The sequence below is a fragment of the Scylla paramamosain genome, chromosome 18, assembly GCF_035594125.1.
Source record: "Scylla paramamosain isolate STU-SP2022 chromosome 18, ASM3559412v1, whole genome shotgun sequence".
NCBI lineage: Eukaryota > Metazoa > Arthropoda > Malacostraca > Decapoda > Portunidae > Scylla > Scylla paramamosain.
In genome coordinates, this window is record NC_087168.1 from 4,127,501 (window position 1) to 4,142,500 (window position 15,000).

General features: G+C 42.7%; 1 protein-coding gene across 1 annotated transcript in view; it reads left to right on the top strand.

The window, feature by feature from the left end:
• LOC135108960 (uncharacterized) overlaps positions 1-15,000 on the top strand; it is a 59,683-nt gene that overhangs the window by 31,953 nt on the left and 12,730 nt on the right. The window contains exon 4 of the mRNA XM_064019861.1: positions 6,033-6,140. Within this exon, the coding sequence (XP_063875931.1) occupies positions 6,033-6,140 (108 nt within the window). The remainder of the gene's footprint in view (positions 1-6,032; positions 6,141-15,000) is intronic.

A 15,000-nucleotide genomic window follows, 5' to 3' on the forward strand; every position in this document is an offset into this window, starting at 1 on the left:
TAATAGTACTACTACTACTACTACTGCTTTTTATTGTTACTATTATTATTTTTATTATATTAATAATAATAATAATTATTATTATTGGTAGTAGTGTTAGTAGTAGTAGTAGTAGTAGTAGTAGTAGTAGTAGTAGTAGTGGTGTTAGTAGTAGTAGTAGTGTTAGTAGTAGTAGTAGTAGTAGTAGTAGTAGTAGTAGTAGTAGTAGTAGTAGAAATAGCAATAGTAGGAAGAGGACTCCAAGGCAAAAGCAGAGGGTCAGTACAATCTGGTATTTCAACATGGGCTATTTTGGCTTCTGCTCGGCTTTTCTTCTCGAGTGTCCCATTGCACGTGCGTGGCGAGAAAAGGCAGCAGTAGTAGTAGTAGTAGTAGTAGTAGTAGTAGTAGTAGTAGTAGTAGTGGTAGTAGTAGTAGTAGTAGTAGTAGTAGTAGTAGTAGCAGCAGCAGCAGTAGTAGCAATAGAAACAGTAGTAGCAGCAGCAGCAGTAGAAGAAGAAGAAGTAACAGTCGTAACATGCATGGTGGTAATAGTGATAGTGGTGGTGGTGGTGGTGGTGGTGGCGATATTCTTGATGCAGGCGTGACCTAGTTCATCCAGACACAGCAACATCTCGTGACTGTCTGGGAGTGTGGGTGGTGGCGGCGGCGGCGAGCACCTTGCTCTAGAATGCTTGGTGAGATTAATCAAACACTGGGTACACTCCATTCTTGGGCCCTCAACGCACTTAACCTCAGCCAGAACATCTCTCTCTCTCTCTCTCTCTCTCTCTCTCTCTCTCTCTCTCATACGAAACGCTATATTATGCGAACAACGCCCAAATGCTCTCTCTCTCTCTCTCTCTCTCTCTCTCTCTCTCTCTCTCTCTCTCTCTCATCTGTCCTTGGCGCGCAGCTTATGTAATCTTGCTTTGTCCCCTCGCCCACTCTCTCTCTCTCTCTCTCTCTCTCTCTCTCTCTCTCTCTCTCTCTCTCTCTCTCTGTCACTCCCCACCACCACCACCACCACCATCACCACCACCATCACGCGAGCTGCTGTTGCTGTGATCCCCTTCTTAATGGTGTTCGAAGTGTGTGTGTGTGTGTGTGTGTGTGTGTGTGTGTGTGTGTGTGTGTGTGTTGTACGTGTACGTGTACGTGTGTGTGTGCACGTTTTTGCTTTACTCCTCTCCGCTACAGTGACTAAATTTCCTGGTATGTGGTAGACAGAGGCACAAAAAAACAAGTGAAGTTAGCACGTGTAACTGTTTGGCCACTACCGCGTCTTCCTACGTTCATCACAAAGGTTTGGTGCAAGTTTACCTTAAACAACTTTGACGCAAATCCTTCAGGGCTTGGCCGTCGTGACCGAGCGAGGGGTACGATTGATTAGTTTCTTCTCCTTATTCTTCTTTTCTTCACTATCATCATCATCATCATCATCAGCAGCAGCAGCAGTATCATTATCATCAGCATCATCATCATCATCATTTTCTTTTGCTTGATCGCCACAACAATCCCCTCTACTCTGAAGCGCTCTGCTCTCTCACCACGACTATTTATAAAAGCCACAGAGAGGATTATCCAAGTTCTGAAAAGTGTTTCAGCTGTTGATAATGTAGAAATCTTGTTAAACCCGTGTCACTTCACCAACAGCATTTTGAAATTAGTGGTGTGGCGCTAAGGTGTTTCAGAATGTAATTAAAAACCCCAGCTACACCAGAAAAAGGTGTAATGAATTGGTTAAGATATTTCATTGCCTTTAGTTTTATTCCTGCTCAGTGAAGTCACCTGGGGCTTACTGGCGTACGAATGTTTGCAATAGGTAGGGTACACAGGATCATCGTCTCACTTCTGGTACTGACACGGCTAGATTCCCAGGCATGCAAAAAAATAGCATCTCCTTTGGGCTGCTCCCGTTAAGAGTCGCCACAGATAATTCCTTCTCTTTTCCGACTCACTTGGTGTTCTGAGCCTTCCTCCTTAATGCTATTTGGAGTGTATGTGTGTCTTGTTACGTGAGTGTGTGTAATTCACCAAGGCCTGATCACGAGCAGGCTCTTGTGTGTGTGTGTGTGTGTGTGTGTGTGTGTGTGTGTGTGTGTGTGTGTGTGTGTGTGTGTGTGTGTGTGTGTGTGTGTGTGTGTGTGTGTGTGTGTGTGTGTGTGTGTGTGTGTGTGCGTGCGTGTGTGTGTGTGTGAATGTGTGTGTGTGTGTGTGTGTGTGTGTGTGTGTGTGTGTGTGTGTGTGTGTGTGTGTGTGTGTGTGTGTGTGTGTGTGTGTGTGTGTGTGTGTGTGTGTGTGTGTGTGTAAGACATCTATTACAAGCAGCTCTTCTTTCACTGCATCCATTAACCTTCTCTTAGGTCTTCCTTTTTTCTCCTGCTCTGTAAATCATCCTCAACATCCTCCTCCCACAAACTCCCGGCCTCTCCTCTTGACACGCCCAGACCAGACTCAGACTCAGCAAGCAAACTAAGAAAGAGAGTACTTAACGATGTCTTGGAGGGCACGAATAAGAGGCACGAACGCGTAGTGAAACATGAATCTATACTGTAAAGGATTCTAGTTCGTTTCCTGCTACTGTCACCATCAGATCTCATGTTATCTTATGCACAGTGTCCGCACTAAACATTATGACTAGACAGGCACGACGAGGTATCGGAACCTCAAGTGATATTTGTAGAGACATTATCGCTCTGCTTCCACCAATACAACGGTCTGATTTATTTTTTTTTTTATGTAGGAGGGACACCGGCCAAGGGCAACAAAATTCTAATAAAAAAAATAAAAAGCCCACTGAGATGCCTGTCCCGAATAGGGTCCGAGGTGGTAGTCAAAAATTGAAGGATAAATGTCTTGAAACCTCCCTCTTGAAAGAATTCAAGTCATAGGAAGGTGAAAATACAGAAGCAGGAAGGGAGTTTCAGAGTTTACCAGAGAAAGGGATAAATGACTGAGAATACTGGTTAACTCTTGCATTAGAGAGGTGGACAGGATAGGGGTGAGAGAAAGAAGAAAGTCTTGTGCAGCGAGGCCGCGGGAGGTGGGGAGGCATGCAGTTAGCAAGATCAGAAGAACAGTTAGCATGAAAATAGCGATAGAAGATAGCAAGAGATGCAGCATTCAGCGGCCTTGACGGAGCCCACACTGGCGATCAGATAGAAGGTTGTGATGTGATAGATGCTTAAGAATCTTCCTGTTGAGGATAGATTAAAAAACTTTAGACAGGCAGGAAATTAAAGCAATAGGACTGTAGTTTGAGGGATTAGAACGGTCACTCTTTTTAGGAACAGGCTGAATGTAGGCAAACTTCCAGCAAGAAGGAAAGGTAGATGTTGACAAACAAAGTTGAAAAAGTTTGACTAGGCAAGGTGCAAGCACGGAGGCACAGTTTCGGAGAACAATAGGAGGGACCCCATCAGGTCCATAAGCCTTCCGAGGGTTTAGGCCAGCGAAGGCATGGAAAGCATCATTGCGAAGAATTTTAATAGGTAGTATGAAATAGTCAGAGGGTAGAGGAGAGAGAGAAACAAGCCCAGAATCGTCCAAGGTAGAGTTTTTAGCAAAGGTCTGAGCGAAGAGTTCAGCTTTAGAGATAGATGTGATAGCAGTGGTACCATCTGGTTGAAATAAAGGAGGGAAAGAAGAAGGAAAGTTATTGGAGATGTTTTTGGCTAGATGCCAGAAGTCACGAGGGGAGTTAGATCTTGAAAAGTTTTGACACTTTCTCTTAATGAAAGAGTTTTTGGCTAGTTGGAGAACTGACTTGGCATGGCTCCGGACAGAAATATAAAGTGCATGAGATTTTGGTGATGGAAGGCTCAAGCATCTTTTGTGGGCCACCTCTCTATCATGTATAGCACGAGAACAAGCTGTGTTAAACCAATGTATGGAAGGTTTAGGTCGAGAAAAAGAGTGAGGGATGTACGCCTCCATGCCAGACACTATTACCTCTGTTATGCACTCGGCACACAGAGATTGGTCTCTGTCACGGAAGCAGTAGTCATTCCAAGGAAAAAATCAGCAAAATACTTTCTCAGGTCCCCCCAACTAGGAGAGGCAAAATGCCAGAGGCACCTCCTCTTAGGGGGATCCTGAGGAGGGATTGGACCGATAGGACAAGATACAGATATGAGATTGTGATCGGAGGAGCCCAACGGAGAAGAGAGGGTAACACCATAACCAGGATTAGAGGTTAAGGAATACGAGTAGGGTGTTGCACCAATTGCTCTAGGTCATGAAGGATAGCAGAGTTGAAGGGAAGTTCACCAGAATGGTCAGTGAAGGGAGAGGAAAGCCAAAGCTGGTGGTGAACATTGAAGTCTCCAAGAATGGAGATCTCTGCAAAAGGGAAGAAGGTCAGAATGTGCTCCACTTTGGAAGTTAAGTAGTCAAAGAATTTCTTATAGTCAGAGGAGTTAGGTGAGAGGTATACAGCACAGATAAATTTAGTTTGAGAGTGACTCTGTAGTCGTAGCCAGATGATGGAAAACTCGGAAGATTCAAGAACGTGGGCACGAGAGCAGGTTAAGGCGTTACGCACATAAATGCAACATCCAGCTTTGGATTGAAAATGAGGATAGAGAAAGTAGGAGGGAACAGAAAAGGGGCTACTCTCAGTTGCCTCAGACACCTGAGTTTCAGTGAGGAAAAAAAGATGAGGTTTAGAAGAGGAGAGGTTGTGTTCTTCAGATTGAAAATTAGATCTAAGACCGCGAATGTTGCAGAAATTAATGAAGGAAAAGTTGAGGGGGGTGTCAAAAAACTTAGGGTTGATACCAAAAGAGCAGTTCGACCTGGGGACATTTGTGGTCCCCTCTCCAGATGGGGACTCCGAGGCTGGTGTAGGAGTGGCCATGATTTTGAATTTTGAGTGAAGGGTGTGTGTGTAATTAGGTGCTTGTAGTTTTGTGTGAAGGAAGAGAGCTGTTTTTAGATGGCAGGCTGTGACTGCCCCTTTGTGTTGTGAGACACAAAGGGAAACGTTCAGTGAGTTCACAGCTGGGTTTAATGATAAGTTCACAGCACCCCCTGAACAGTGCTTTAGACCTCACTGGGAGTTATTAGCGTTTCGGCAGGTGTCTACTGCCTCCTCCTTGGTGAGTGACCAGGAAAGAAATATCTAATCGATAGATTAAGGAAGGTGATTAGAACCTGAAGTGGAGTTTGTAGAGATTTTTTTAGGCTTTCTTACTTCTTTCCACTATAGAATTACGTGAACTGAGTGGACAGATTACGAATAGGAATGTCTAGGAGTAAATACTAGAACGAAGAGAAGTTTGTACGTGTTTTTTGTTTTTCGTTCTCCTTCCACTGCTGCAGCGATCAGATCAACAAGCACTGAGTAGTCAAACTAAGAACAGAAGAATAGATATATCTGTTCACTTAAACTTTGTATGAGTAAGTATTAAAACGTGTACTGGCGTAAATACAAGCTTCTCTCATTTTTTCCACTACTGCCACGATTAAATTTGCATATACACAACAAACAAAGAATAGGGAGGCGAAATTATAAGTTTGCATGACTGAGTGTACGTAGGGTGCATTAGAATGTATAGTGGCGCAAATGCAAACTTTTTTTTCTTCCCACTATTTCCACGATTATATTTGTACATACGAAAAAAAAAAAAGAAAAAAGAGTAGGGAGGTGTTATTATTAGCATGCGTGAATGTGTGTAGCGCAGTGTGTGGTGGATCTAAGCCCTGTATTCTGAAACGCTCTGCTCCCTCACCACGTCCACTAAAAGGCCACAGAGATGATTAGCCAGGTTCTCAAGAGTGTTTCTCCTGTTAGTGTAGAAATTTTGTTGATCTGCCACTATAACCGTAAAAAAAAAAAAAAATAAAAAATAAATAAATAAATAAAAAAGAATAAAAAAAAAATAAAGTAAAAACCCGAGTCACTTCAAATTAAGGCTTTTAAAATTCAGTGTAGGTGCGGCGCCTAACTCTTTCAGAATCCTAAGTTACACAGACCAGTAAGTATGTATGGATGCGTGTAAAGCAGCGCGTAGCAGATCTAGGTCACACATACTCTTCGTCCCCGCCAGCCTGGGAGTCAACGGGCACCAGTGTTTGCTGAAAGCCATCTGCGAAACCGCCGAGGAGCCCGCCGAGGACTACGGTCTGGTGGGACAGCTGCTCGACCTTGTGCTCGCGTGAGTGTTGTTCGTCTCCTGTTCGTACTCTTGCTTTACCTTCCTCCCCTTGCCCACCTCGCACTCCGTCACCCTCCCCCCCTCTCTCTCTCTCTCTCTCTCTCTCTCTCTGAAATTGTAGTCAGGTTATCTAATTTTTATCTCAAGTCTTATTCTTTCTATTTCTATCGTCTCTGTGTCTGCCTGTATGTCTAATTTTCACATCAAGCCTCATGTTTTTCTTTTTCTATGCATTATCTCTCTGTCTGTTTGTGTCTGTCTCATTTTCACCACAAATCTTATTCTCTCTCTCTCTCTCTCTCTCTCTCTCTCTCTCTCTCTCTCTCTCTCTCTCTCTCTCTCTCTCTCTCTCTCTCTCTCTCTCTCTCTCTCCTCAAGTGATCGTAACTCTTGTCTTCGTTGCTGCCTTTGTATCTTCTAAAGTGCTGTTGTCGTACATTTTTCGCTCTCAGGCGAGGCAGCAACAACAACACATGCATAATTTCAGTGGCAGCAACACAGACACCATCACTTCTCTGAACATTTCATCCACATAAGCTTTAATTTCTCGTTCATATCAATATATAGCATGTCCCTTTACTTAATGATGTGGTTTCAGGTCGCCAGATTACCCCTCTGAAATCTTTGTCTTACTTTGTTTTACTGATCTACTCATTCTTTTATCCTCTGTGGTTAATCTAAGTATTCTGAGACGCATGATTATGTTGTAAGAAGTGTTTTCAAAGATCATTGAGATGATAAATCGGGTTCTCATGGTGTTTTTCCAAGTGACTGTTCATATTCCCTATCACACTGTAAGTGTAATCATGAAAGCATCTTTGAAGCCGCCAATTTTTCCATTATCGTCTGCTTCTCTCGGAGGGACTATCTTTTGTGAGGACCACAGAGGTGATAAGTCGGATTTCATGGTGTTTTTTTTTTTTTTTAATTGATGGTTCAGATTCCTTATCACACAGTAAGTGTAGTGATGAAAGTACCCTTGAAAGCCATAATTCTTCCACTGGTTCTTTAGTAAGATTTTTTTTTTTTTAGGACCGCAGAGACGATCAGTCTTCCTTTTTTTTTTTTAGAACCACAGAGATGATCAGTCTTCCTTTTTTTTTTTTTTTTTTTGGGTGCTTTTATAACTGATGGTTCAGATTCCCTATCATGAAAGCAACCTTGAAGACCCCAGTACCTCTAGTAACCCTTGTTTACACTAGGCAGGACAAGGCGTGACGCGGGACAGCACAGGCCCAAGCTTATTCTTGCTCCTGCCCGTCACTTCTATAGCAACTCCGTGTCTCTCATTACTGGTCCAAATTCTTACGTCAGATCATCCATGTCAGGTATTCCTCTTATCACTTTTTTACATTACGTTTATTGGCTCTTTGTCATTCGCAGGTAATCCTATTTATCCTTTCCTACTCACACCAGTCACTTTTTAGCAACTGTGTAATCTTTATGGCTTGATTTTTTTTTTTTCTGATGTCGGATTATCCCTTCTGAGTCTTTCCCTTATTTCATTATCAAATTTACTCATTCCCTGTCATTTATAGCTTATCCTGTCAAGGTTTCATCCTGCTTCGTCCCTTATTACTTATACAGTTTCTTGAGGCAGATTAACCATTCCAGATTCTTCACTTTTACTTTATAATTATTCCCATCATATTCCTTTCCTGTGTAGGTTTCATCCACCTCAAACGACTCTACAAGACTCGTATTTCTTGTATAATACTTTCTCAGCCAAACCTTTCTTTAACACGTTCTCATTTGTCGTTCATCTATGTAGCTTGCATCCACTTCAACTTCACCAGACATTTTCGTTCTTCAAGCAAACCTTTCTTTATATGTTTTCATTTGTCTGTACAGTTTTTCATCACAGAATATTCACTATCTCAGTCAAACCTTTCTTTAACACATTCTCATTTGTCTTTCATTTGTAAAGGTTTTCATCCATTTCAACAACGCGTTTGAACTCATAAAACTTCCCACCCACACTTCCAAAACGCTCCAAGTACACGCCACATAAATCCAAAGCAAATATAAGTTGTAAATACCTCTTCTATATAATATCTTCCCTGAGTTAACTAGTATACGACGCGGCAGTCATCGCTTTCTGCCTCATCTGTATTGTTATCAACTGCTGAACCTGACGAGCTTACTGCTGTTCATTTGTCCTTACTCTGATTGGTCCTATTCATATGTAGACAGACAAACACATAAACAGACAAACACAGAGAGAGAGAGAGAGAGAGAGAGAGAGAGAGAGAGAGAGAGAGAGAGAGAGAGAGAGAGAGAGAGAGAGAGAGAGAGAGTTCAGCGTGAGATCATCAGTCCATTCCACCAGCACCCACGCCCGCCAGTCTTGTGTCACTCAAAAGCTGCATTGCCTCCTCGCTCTTTCTTCCCTGATTTGCTCAGTTCGCCTCACGGGTCCCGCGGCGAAGGTTGGAGGAACTCTTAAACACGCGTGCCCCGCCTCGCAGATAAAACGACCACTAAAATAAATCGTAACTGAGCGATCCTGTTACAAAAAAGCCAAGGACCGAGATAGCCTCATTGTTCCCGTAATCTGACTGAGGTCTATGTAGCCACACCCTAGACTTAAAAAAAAAAAAAAAAAAACCGTCTAGAGTGATGTAAAGAGCATGATTTCGGGCAGAGAAGATCGATGTTTTCGTTGAGAATATGGAAAGTGTCTCATAGATTAAAATAAATAGTAACTGCGGAGTCATGTTGTAAAAAAAAAAAAAAGGCAAAGAATTGTCTGAGGTGGAACAAATAACATGATTTAGAGTACAGATGATCAAGAGAATATTAAAATGAGCCGCATAGATGACAGCAGTAATTAAAGTGACTTATGGAAATACGATATTAGACTTGAAAAGAAAAAAAAAAGGAAAGAAAGAAATATTTCCTAAAAGCTAGAACGAAAAAAGGATTGGTTGTGGTATAAAAGTTTAAAATTCCTGTAGAAAGTAATGAAATATATTTTTAGGAAGTAGCACTAAATAAAGAGAGAGAGAGAGAGAGAGAGAGAGAGAGAGAGAGAGAGAGAGAGAGAGAGAGAGAGAGAGAGAGAGAGAGAGAGAGAGAGAGAGAGAGAGAGAGAGAGAGAGAGAGAGAGAGAGAGAGAGAGGAAACAGCGTCTTAGCGGGGACAAGAAGCACGTTTTGAGCTACAGAAAGTCGAAATTCCGATCGGAAAATATGGAAAAGTATCTCTTGATGACAATAACAATAACAATGGTAAGCAGAAACAAATGAAGCCGTTATATCACAAAAGTTTAGTCTGAGGAGGAACGAAGATCATTTGAGATATAGAACAGTGACATTCCAGCTGAAAATATTGAGCCGTGTCTATAAAAAAAGTGGCAACAACAACAACAACAACAACAACAACAACAACAGCAACAACAACCAACAGATTCGTTTGAGATGGAAGAAAGAGCATGATTTGAGAGAGAGAGAGAGAGAGAGAGAGAGAGAGAGAGAGAGAGAGAGAGAGAAGAGAAAGCGCAATCCACCGCGTCAGTAGTGGTCACGAGGCTACAAGGGACGCGGGCACACCACCAATGGGTCACTACAGAAGCACTGGGCAATCTCGTCCTCGCGCCCTTTGCGATGGACGCCGGACTTCTGGGATTCGAACGGGTTGGCTATTCAGGGCGTCAATTGAGCAGTCACTTACGACCACTGACCTGCTGCTACATGCCTTTGATGGCGCTCCCTACTTCTTGAGGGTCAATAGCGAAGCGGGTGATGTAACGGCGCTGACAGATCCAGGAATATTTGCATCCTTACTCACTGCGTCTGGCGATATGAGGGTGGTGGTGGTCGTGGTGGTGGTGGTCGTGGTGGTCGTGGCGGTGGTGATCGTACTCAAGTTTCGGTCAGTAAGTAAACGCGTCTTCTTCCTTACGGTACAAACTTTCCTAACAGTTAGTACAAGTGTGGCGACATCCAAACCAGAAAATAAAATAAAACAAGAGAAGATGAGAAGAGTAAAAAAAAAAAAAAAGTGAAAAAGAGATGACGGGAAGATACTTATGTTTGTAATAAAGGAGAAGAGAGAGAGAGAGAGAGAGAGAGAGAGAGAGAGAGAGAGAGAGAGAGAGAGAGAGAGAGAGAGAGAGAGAGAGAGAGAGAGAGAGAGAGAGAGAGAGAGAGAGAGAGAGAGAGAGAGACACGAAGCACACACACACACACACACACACACACACACACACACACACACACATACACACAACTGTCGCCCATTACAATATTTTTTTTTTTGTTCCTGTGCCCTCATACAAGCCACAAACAAGTACGTAATAAACAACCAAAAACAGATCGATAAAAAATGACTAGCAAATTCCGCTATCATTACTATTATTGTCCTCATTATTTATTTTCATTGTGTCCCTTACACCAAAGAAAGAAAAAAATAAATAAATAAAATGTTTACTAAGAACCGGATATGTATGTACGTAGGTCAAAGATTTTTTCCCCAGTTTCTTCAATATTTTTCAATATCTGCGCGCGGTAGAAATTCGCTGCTGTCCTGTGCAGCGAAGTGCTGTGAGGCTCTGTTCTCTCCCCCTGAGGTCGCAAGACTTAGATACGAGGGAGTGCTGGTGACTACACGACTGGGAAAACTTTAACCTTGTATAAGAAATCCATGAAAAAAAAAAAAAAACATCGGTGAAATATTTTCATAGCATAGAAAAGTGCTAATCTTCAGGTAAAAAAAAAAAAAAAAACTGTTTTGCGTTTCCGGAATTATTTCAATAGTGCACACATTGTCTACACCACCGCTGTTTCAGAGGGATGTCAGCCTGGTACCGAGAGCCACGACCTGTAATCCGACACGCCTTGTGTTTTCTTAACCCTTTGGCTGCTCATAACACACAGTTCTTCTTGTTTGAGTAAGCTTACACAGAGCACCGAGGCAAGACAAGATAACAAGCAACGGAAGATTTGAAATAATCCATAATTCACTTCCTTACTGTCGATTACGTCTCTTGATATCATGCTCTAAACCCGCAACACAACACTTTCATTCCTTCATCGCACTCAAAGGGTTGAGGACTACTTACAAAGGCCGCACACATAATTTTTCTGGTTCTCGTGGATATTTTTTCACATTGATGGTGTAGCATTCTTGTTACATTATCACTAGAATCATGAAAACATTCATTAAAACCCACAGTTACTTTCACTACAACCTCTTAAAGTGGAGAGAGACACCCAAATATATGAGAATACTGTCCCAGGTACATAATCTTCGGGAAATGTGTGAAAGTGTATTTACTCTACGGAAAACGCTCTCCACATTTCACATTAGTGCAGGGCGGTGGCGATTAACAACGTAAGAAAACAAGGCAAGCTGAAGGAAGCCGCCAGGCCTACACGTGGCAGTCCCAGCACGATACATATCTACTCGTATTTCCGCTTATCACCCTCTTCATCGCCTGTCATCATCATCCTCTATTTATCTAATCTTTTAAGGCTTCCTGGTGACTCGGCACTAACAACTTCATTATTGAGATATAGTGCGCTTGCTCAGTGCCTTCTGGTTGTTGTTGTTGTTGTTGTTGTTGTTGTGGTCATTGTTATTGTTGCTATTACTGTTACTATTGTTATTATTATTACTATTATTATTATTATTATTATTAATATTATTATTATTATTATTATTATTATTATTATTATTATTATTATTATTATTATTATTATTATTAGTATTATTGTCATTATTATTATTATTGATGAGAAATTTCGGACAAGTGGAGGAAGAAGGTGTGAGGAAAAATGGGAGTGAAGAGGTAAGAGGAGGAGGCAGTAGACACCTGCCGAAACGATAATTACTCCCAGTGAGGTCTAAAGCACTGTTCGGGGGGTGCTGTGAACTTATCATTAAACCCAGCTGTGACCTCACTGAACGTTTCCCTTTGTGTCTCACAACACAAGGGGACAGTCACAGCCTGCCCTCTAAAGACAACTCTCTTCCTCCACACAAAACTACAAGCACCTAATAACACACACACCCTTCACTCAAAAATTTTAAAATCATCATGGCGACTCCTACACCAGCCTCGGAGTCCCCATCTGGGGAGGGGACCATAAATGTCCCCAGGTCGGACTGCCTTTCTGCCGGACCCTAAGTGTCTTGACACCCCCCTCAACTTTTTCTTCATTAACTTCTGCAACATTCGTGGTCTAAGATCTAATTTTCAATCTGTAGAACACCACCTCTCCTCTTCTAAACCTCATCTTCTTTTCCTCACTGAAACTCAGGTGTCTGAGGCAACTGACAGTAACTCCTTTTCTGTTTTCTCCTACTTTCTCTATCTTCATTTTCGATCCAAAGCTGGATGCTGCGTTTATGTGCGCAATGACTTAACCTGCTCTCGTGCCCACGCTCTTGAATCTTCCGAGTTTTCCACCATCTGGCTACGACTACAGAGTCACTCTTATACTAAATTTATCTGTGCTGTATACCTCTCACCTAACTCCTCTGACTATAAGAAATTCTTTGACTACTTAACTTCCAAAGTGGAGCACATTCTGACCCTCTTCCCTTTTGCAGAGATCTCCATTCTTGGAGACTTCAATGTTCACCACCGGCTTTGGCTTTCCTCTCCTTTCACTGACCATTCTGGTGAACTAGCCTACAACTTTGCTATCCTCCATGACCTAGAGCAATTGGTGCAACACCCTACTCGTATTCCTGACCGTCTTGGAGATACGCCCAACATTCTTGACCTTTTCCTGACCTCTAATCCTTCCGCTTATGCTGTCACCCTTTCTTCTCCGTTGGGCTCCTCCGATCACAATCTCATATCTTTATCTTGTCCTATCACTCCAATCCCTCCTCAGGATCCCCCTAAGCAAAGGTGCCTCTGGCGTTTTGCCTCTGCTAGTTGGGGGAACCTGAGGAGGTATTTTGCTGATTTTCCTTGGAATGACTACTGCTTCCGTGTCAGAGACCCGTCTTTGTGTGCTGAGCGCAAAACAGAGGTGATAGTGTCTGGCACGGAGGCATACATTCCTCACTCTTTTTCTCGTCCTAAACCTTCTAAACCTTGGCTTAACACAGCTTGTTCTCGTGCTATACATGATAGAGAGGTGGCCCACAAAAGGCACTTAAGCCTTCCATCACCAGAATCTCATGCACTTTATATTTCTGCCCGGAACCATGCTAAGTCTGTTCTCCAACTAGCCAAAAACTCCTTCATTAACAGAAAATGTCAAAACCTTTCAAGATCTAACTCCCCTCGTGATTTCTGGCATCTAGCCAAAAATATCTCCAATAACTTTGCTTCTTCTTCTTTCCCTCCTCTATTTCAACCAGATGGCACCACTGCAATCACATCTATTTCTAAAGCTGAACTCTTTGCTCAAACCTTTGCTAAAAACTCTACCTTGGACGATTCTGGGCTTGTTCCTCCCTCTCCTCCACCCTCTGACTACTTCATGCCACCTATTAAAATTCTTCGCAATGATGTTTTCCATGCCCTCGCTGGCCTAAACCCTCGGAAGGCTTATGGACCTGATGGGGTCCCTCCTATTGTTCTCCGAAACTGTGCCTCCGTGCTTGCACCTTGCCTAGTCAAACTCTTTCAGCTCTGTCTGTCAACATCTACCTTTCCTTCTTGCTGGAAGTTTGCCTACATTCAGCCTGTTCCTAAAAAGGGTGACCATTCTAATCCCTCAAACTATCGTCCTATTGCTTTAATTTCCTGCTTATCTAAAGTTTTTGAATCTATCCTCAACAGGAAGATTCTTAAACATCTATCACTTCACAACCTTCTATCTGATCGCCAGTATGGGTTCCGTCAAGGCCGCTCTACTGGTGATCTTCTGGCTTTCCTTACTGAGTCTTGGTCATCCTCTTTTAGAGATTTTGGTGAAACTTTTACTGTTGCCTTGGACATATCAAAAGCTTTGATAGAGTCTGGCACAAAGCTTTGATTTCCAAACTACCCTCCTACGGTTTCTATCCTTCTCTCTGTAACTTCATCTCAAGTTTCCTTTCTGACCGTTCTATTGCTGCTGTGGTAGACGGTCACTGTTCTTCTCCTAAATCTATTAACAGTGGTGTTCCTCAGGGTTCTGTCCTGTCACCCACTCTCTTCTTATTATACATTAATGATCTTCTAAACCAAACTTCTTGTCCTATCCACTCCTACGCTGATGATACCACCCTGCACTTTTCCACGTCTTTTCATAGACGTCCAACCCTTCAGGAGGTAAACATGTCACGCAGGGAAGCCACAGAACGCCTGACTTCTGATCTGTCTAAAATTTCTGATTGGGGCAGAGCAAACTTGGTATTCAATGCCTCAAAAACTCAATTCCTCCATCTATCAACTCGACACAACCTTCCAGACAACTATCCCCTCTTCTTCAATGACACTTAACTGTCCCCCTCTTCTACACTGAACATCCTCGGTCTGTCCTTTACTTATAATCTGAACTGGAAACTTCACATCTCATCTCTAGCTAAAACAGCTTCTATGAAGTTAGGTGTTCTGAGACGTCTCCGCCAGTTTTTCTCACCCCCCTAGCTGCTAACTCTGTACAAGGGCCTTATCCGTCCATGTATGGAGTATGCTTCACATGTCTGGGGGGGGGTTCCACTCATACTGCTCTTCTAGACAGGGTAGAATCAAAAGCTTTTCGTCTCATCAACTCCTCTCCTCTAACTGACTGTCTTCAGCCTCTCTCTCACCGCCGCAATGTTGCATATCTAGCTGTCTTCTACCGCTATTTTCATGCTAACTGCTCTTCTGATCTTGCTAACTGCATGCCTCCCCTCCTCCCGCGGCCTCGCTGCACAAGACTTTCTTCTTTCTCTCACCCCTATTCTGTCCACCTCTCTAACGCAAGAG